Source organism: Cicer arietinum, chromosome 4, assembly GCF_000331145.2.
Source record: "Cicer arietinum cultivar CDC Frontier isolate Library 1 chromosome 4, Cicar.CDCFrontier_v2.0, whole genome shotgun sequence".
Taxonomy (NCBI): domain Eukaryota; kingdom Viridiplantae; phylum Streptophyta; class Magnoliopsida; order Fabales; family Fabaceae; genus Cicer; species Cicer arietinum.
Window position 1 is genome coordinate 47,545,764 of NC_021163.2, and position 6,749 is coordinate 47,552,512.

Here is a 6,749-nt window from a genome sequence, read left to right on the forward strand (position 1 = left end):
TCATCACAGTATTCTGCAAAACAACCATTTTACACACATTTTCCTACTCTTATACATCCGTATATTGAGGAGATAATAAATGTGGTGGCTTATGGAAATTGTGGGTTTCGCACAGTTGCAACATTGTTCGGTTGGACTGAAGAATCTTGGCCTTTAGTTCGAACACAATTGGATAAAGAGATTCGTCTACATCAAGACCTTTATGCTAATGTGTTCGATGACAGTGTTGAATCAGTGCGAAACTCATTGAACATATCAGGACTGGGTGCTCAAGGACAAGATAAGTGGATGTGTTTACCAGACTTGGGTTACGTGATAGCAACACGATATAATGTCATATTGGTGTCGTTGTCTCGTAATCTGAATATGACATTCTTTCTGCTAAACAAAGCACCGCCGTCAAAAGAACGTTTACTAGCCATTGGATTCGTCAATGGAAATCATTGGGTACAGGTAGAATTTATTAGTGTTTATTAAATTAAATTAATTAGCATTGTTTATATAATATTAGCATTGTTTATTAAATTATATTTATTATTGTTTATGATATTAAATTAAGTTTATTAATGTTTAATATTTTATTGTCCAGATCAAGTTGAAGTCTAATTGTCCTTTGCCACCTATCTCACAAAAATGGAAAGACTATTGTAGTGAATGTGCAAAGACATGGGAAATAGCTTGTGCAGCACGTATGAAGCAATGGGAACACATTGATCCATCATTTAGCAAATCATCTTGTATTTCATTAAATGAAGATTAGAATACATTTACTTTGTCATTTACGTTGTCATTTACGATAATCTCAAAATAACACAGTCGATAATCTCAAAATATCACAATAACACAATGACTAATATTCAGTCATACATAACACAATAACTAATCGTCATACAAGCGACATAATTCACTCAATATTTCATGAATCTCATTAAATGGTCTTACCATATCTAAGGCCCTATGTGCAAGCTCAGCTGCTCTACGGTCTCTAAGATCTCTACGATCTCTACCAGCATGTGCAGACGATGATGGACCAGCATGGGCAGCAACAGTAGTATGTGGACTCGAAGGTGCAACGGTGGATGGAGGGAGAATCAGAGGATGTGAAACACTAATGTACCATGCATAGTAGTCTGCAGTGACCTCTCCAGGAAAAGTGGCAACAGGATATAGTCTCCGAAAGGTCTCTACAGATGATCTCATAGTACTCTGCCACACCCAATCTATATTGTCCGGCATCGGAGGAACGTCCCGCGGAATGCACTGAATACGACCAAACTGTCGAAGACATCGCTCTGGCAAATATGGGACTGAGACTCCACCACATCGAAGATATCCAGAAAACATCGAAATCGATACAAACAAATGATTAGCTCGATCATCATCATATGGTGTAAACACTACATCCTCGAGCAACAACCCATCAAGTCTCCGACGATATGCCATCAATCCACCTTCAATAGCATGTTTTGCAGCCCACCTACATGCTCTTGGAAGATGCGCAGGAACCGCTCCTCTATCACCCCGCTTACAGTTCCTAGGGAAGTGCTCGTAAATCCAACACTGCAACATAATTAACATAATAAAATAACAACGTAATAATTAAATTAATAATTACATTAATAATTAAATAAATAAATGACACAACTTAATATAAATGATATACCTGCAGTAGGCTCATGTAACCTCCCAGCTGTCGAGTGTCGTGGATAGCTCCATCTCCCAAGTTGTCATAAAGGAAAACTAATGCCGCGGAAGCCCACGAGTAGTCTCGACAACAATGTAAATCAATAAAAAGAGAAATGTATTTCGCCTCAACACGCGTATGTGTTTTATCGGCGAAAATAGTGCAGCCAACTAAATGCAACAGATACGTTCTAGCCGCACACTCAAACTGGTTAGTTTGAATGAGACGGCTATACAAATCACGCAACCATTGCAATCTATATTGGGCACATTTATTATAACTAATCTCAGCACATGCTTCCTCCCATGTTGCACCTAAGTACTCATGTGCAGCTCTTACAGCATTATTAGTATTCATATTCAAAGGTGCATCAAAAAATTTACCATGCGGTGAGATGTGAAGGAGAGTCGCAACATCATCTAAGGTGATCGTCATCTCTCCAAATGGCAGATGAAATGAGCTGGTCTCTCGATGCCATCTTTCAACAAATGCCGATATCAGACCAGCATCCGCCATTGTGAGGTAGCCTGAAGATAGATGCATCAGCCCAGATTCCTGAATCCAATGCTCTACAGGAGCTGGAATAGGAACTTCCGCAAACTTCTTCAATTTCAATCCGTGAGTAATTACCTTTAGTGATCCACGATCCTGCGAGTAATTACAGAACAATTGAGATTAATTCAACTTAAAAATATATATAATTAAACATTTATATTAACATACAATTAATTTAATAAACTTAAACATAAATAAACAAATAATTAAACATTTATATTAATATATAATTAATTAAATAAATATAATTAAACATTTATATTAATTTATAATTAATTATAAATGTAAAATAAATATAATTAAACATTTATATAGACATTCATTTAATTTAATAAACTTAAACCCAAATAATTAAATATAAAATAAATTAATTTAATACCTCTCCTTCCCATAACCTCCGAGCCATGTGATGCTCGTACTGTGTCAACAGAGATGTCACCGTCGGTCCTCCGGGAAATCCGGTCTGCTGATCCTGATCATCAATATCAGCAGCATCATCCGACTCATCAGCATCATCTGACTCATCAGCATCAGGATGTGCAGAAGTATCAAGAATATCATCAGCGGTCTGCTCCATCTGTGGCGGCTGAGGGACATCCTCCTCCATATGTGCATGCTCGGTGGAGTCAACATCATCGTCCTGGACCTCCTGTTGTCTTCGACGACGCTGCCTAATTGGACGATTTGCTTCGTTGCGTCATCTGTTTGATGTTGTTGGTGGAATTCTCTCTACACCATCACGTCTGTCACCTATGATGTTACGAATAATCTGACCAAAGGCACCTCTCATTCTAGGCACTGCAATATATCAATATACCAATATTAAAAACAAATGAAAAAAAATTTAAAAAAACCCAAATAACATTTCGAAACTTTGCATCAATCTCAAAGTTCCGAAACGTGATTTTTTGAATCTTTCAGAAATGCTCGAATCTTTTACATTTCGAATATTTCACCTTCAACGAAACCTTTGAAACTTTTGAACTTTGAATGTTTCAAGTTCAAGGAAAGGTTTGAAAGGTTGAACATTTCTGGAAAAAACTTGCTTCGGAAGTTTGACATTCAAAGAAAGTTTCGAATGTCTGGAAAAATCTGGAAAAAAAAAAAAGGCTTCGAAGGTTTGACATTCAAGGAAAGTTTCGAATGTCTAGAAAAATCTGAAAAAAATCATGCTTCGAAGCTTTGACATTCAACGAAATGTTCAAAAATTCCTTACTTTTTCACTTCGAATGTGTGAAAGGTTCGAATATTTGGTAGGGTGGGAGAATCGGATGTTTCAGAGTTTCGAACAAATGGGGGAAAAAAAGGAAAGTGTATTTTTTTTAGGGTTTTATAGTTAAAATTAGGGGCAGTATGGTCTTTTACTTATAGTTGGGGGGTGGGAGGTAAAAGTGGGGGGTGCCCAGTACAATTCTCAAAATAATGGCTTTTTTATGTATGTTTAGGCCTAGAAAAATAAGGTTAAAAATGAACTTTTGGCTCATAAATTTCACAATAGGACAATTTAGTAGTTTTTTTTATTCTCTATTACTTTTTGGATTGGTTAATTCAGAGGTTATTTTGGAGGTTTTTGAGAATATAAAAAAATGGAAAGATAAAAAAACTACACGATGATTTTTGGAAGCATCTCTATTTTGAAAATAACAATATTGGCTTCTAACTTTATCCAATTTTACAAAAGTCAAATCCTCTTGATTTTGATCAAGTAAGCATTTATGCTCATTAATTTTGATTGAGTCAACGCAGATGTTGACTCGTTTAATATCTTTTATTCCTAGACGTGAAATTTAATTAAAAAATAAATAAAAATATAGAATATCATGTGATTATTGTTCAATTGTAGTATTTGGTCAACAAAACATAAGTTTTATTATGTGATTTCTTCTTCCCATTTTCTTTTGTCTATCAAGAATTTTTGTTTATGAGAAGAAGAAATCACATAATGAAATCTAAATTTTATTGATCAAATGCTACCGTTGGACAATGATTATCTACCGATATTTTTTATTTTTTAATTAAATTTCACGTCTACACATACATATTTTTTAAAATGAGTCCACGTAAATGTTAAGCTGTCAAAATAAAGTAGATTTGACTTTTTTAAATGAAGATAAAGTTAAGGATTCAAAATTATTATTTTTAAAATAGGAGATCAAAATCTCCAAATTGTGAAATTTGGAAGGTAAAAAGTACATTTAAACCAAAAAGTAAAAACATTTTAGTACATAAAATGAAAAGATATTTTAATTAAAATATTTTAAATCTCAAAAAGGTAAAATTTAAATAAAATTAAAAATGTATATTTTTTTTTTTATCAAAATCTTGTTTTATAATTTATTTTAGACTTTGCAAAGTGTTGGACGGACCCTTACCCCATGCCACACTATAAAAAAGTAACGACACTTTTCTTTGTTTTCAAATGTGATGCATGGTATAATTAGAATATATAAACAACTTTTTCCATAAAAGTAATTTGATAGTAAGATCCACAACTTATACTAGAGAAAATATTATGTTTCACTTTTCAAAAAAAAAAAAAAAGGAGAATATCATAACATATAATTCAAAAACAGATCCAAATCCAAGTTCCTTAATATTACAAAAAATATAAGCTACATCAATTAGCTAAAACAAGTTTTGTGGTGCAACCTGAATTATTTTTTCGTTTAATTAATACAACAACTTGTTCATAGTCATAACATAGAAAATGATAATTAATATCTGCAAAATTGTATACATTTTTCTAGTTTTTGTGTTCCTAACTCACTTATTGGTATATTATTATTTGGGACCCCAATTATTCAGTTTCCTCAAGCCATCAAGCCCTGAAGATGGTAAAGGGTCCTACAAAAATCTACACAACCTAAATATAATAATTATATTATTATATAGATATACATATACTAGTCAAACTATATGTTAATTAATTAACTTCAAATCAAGGATTGGATGGAATAGTTGCATTTGAAGGAGTTAAGTCCACTAATATGGGCAAAGATGTCTGAGGAATCAACCATATCATCTTCTTCTTTCACAGCTATCTGCAAGTACAAATTCCAAAGAATATAGAATTAAAGAATTATACCATCAAATAATTGAAAATGATAAAGAGTCAAATTGATAGAGTATTTTTCTTTTACACTAAAGAAAGTTGAACAATTACAGGTTTAATTTTCATACAGTGCGTGTCAGCGTAAAAAGTGTAAAAAGTCTTACACCGTTAATAAATCATAATCAATCATATGTCTTACGGTTTAAAAAATCTTAACATTGACATTTTATATGAATTAAATCGTAGAAATGAATGTAGCTATGGAATCTTACTTCATCATCATCTTCATGGTTGCTACAAGTTGGTCTATGAGTCTCACCAAAATCATCATTCTTTGCAAATCTTCCTCTAACTCGCGGTCGGCTATCCGCTAAAGTTTTTCGACAAGCATACTGCATATTTTCTTGCATGATTAGCTTAATTTTGAAAATAAATATAATGAAATCTATGCATGATATAATATAAGATTTCAAATATGTTGCTATTTTGTACCTTAATTTTTTTGCTGAAATTTCTTTCATTTCGCTTCTTCATGTATCTATGAATCTTCTCTTTCCTTTGCTCAACAGAGAGTTTTCCAACCTTTAAGGTAGAGTCCTCCAAGTGTGAGATTTCTGGTGCCAAATTGGCAGAATTCCCAGCTCCAGTTACCAAATTGTGACTTTCACTACCAAGTGCCTTTAACAAAATATCAAAATTAAAGATCAATTTCTTATTCAATACATAGAGGAAAAATTATGTATGGCCCACTAATTATTACAATTTGTATATTAACATGTAGCATCAATAATTTAAATCAACAGTATTTTGGATGTTTGACACGTGTCAGTTTTCAACATCCACGTATGTAGTTAATGCACTTGATTTTATAAAAGGAATTTTATTATATGCTAACTATTGCTTGATGTATATTGGCACCTGTGAGTTTTCAGCTTAAGATATTTTGTGGACCATTACCTTTCACCAAAAAAGTACACTTCTAATAAAGCCAATTCTAATTTTTTAATAACTTCAGTTCAGACTTACACAAAGTAAGCTTTGGAGAATAAAAACACTATTTGGCCATTACATTTCTGCTTTTTAATTAAGTGCTTATAGTATAATGGTATATTAGATAATTATTTATGCATAAACTATTTCAATACAAAAAATAAAATAAAATAAATCAGTTTATAAAACATGTTGAAAACAACTTATGAACATATAAAGATGTTTTCATAAGCTAAAGAAAATAAATTGAAAACAATTTATAGACATTTATAAAATAATAAAAATAAGCTGATAACAATTTATGAAGATATGAAGCTGTTTTCATAAGCTAACGAGAATAAACTGAAAACAACAAATTGTTTTCATAAACTATACTAAATATTCTAAAAAGTGCTTATATCAGTAGATAACTTGAACTGAAACTTCGAGTAATTGATCATACCTGAAAGTCTTGAGGATTAAAAACCT

At 32.2% G+C, this 6,749-nt stretch overlaps 1 protein-coding gene across 1 annotated transcript in view; it reads right to left on the reverse strand.

The window, feature by feature from the left end:
• Positions 1-4,874: 4,874 nt before the first annotated feature.
• LOC101512836 (uncharacterized) overlaps positions 4,875-6,749 on the reverse strand; it is a 5,755-nt gene continuing 3,880 nt past the window's right edge. Inside the window, exons 3-6 of the mRNA XM_073367115.1 lie at positions 6,724-6,749; positions 5,784-5,969; positions 5,564-5,683; positions 4,875-5,280 (exon numbers count right to left, since the gene is read on the reverse strand). Coding sequence (XP_073223216.1) covers positions 5,173-5,280; positions 5,564-5,683; positions 5,784-5,969; positions 6,724-6,749 — 440 coding nt within the window. The 3' untranslated portion in view covers positions 4,875-5,172. The remainder of the gene's footprint in view (positions 5,281-5,563; positions 5,684-5,783; positions 5,970-6,723) is intronic.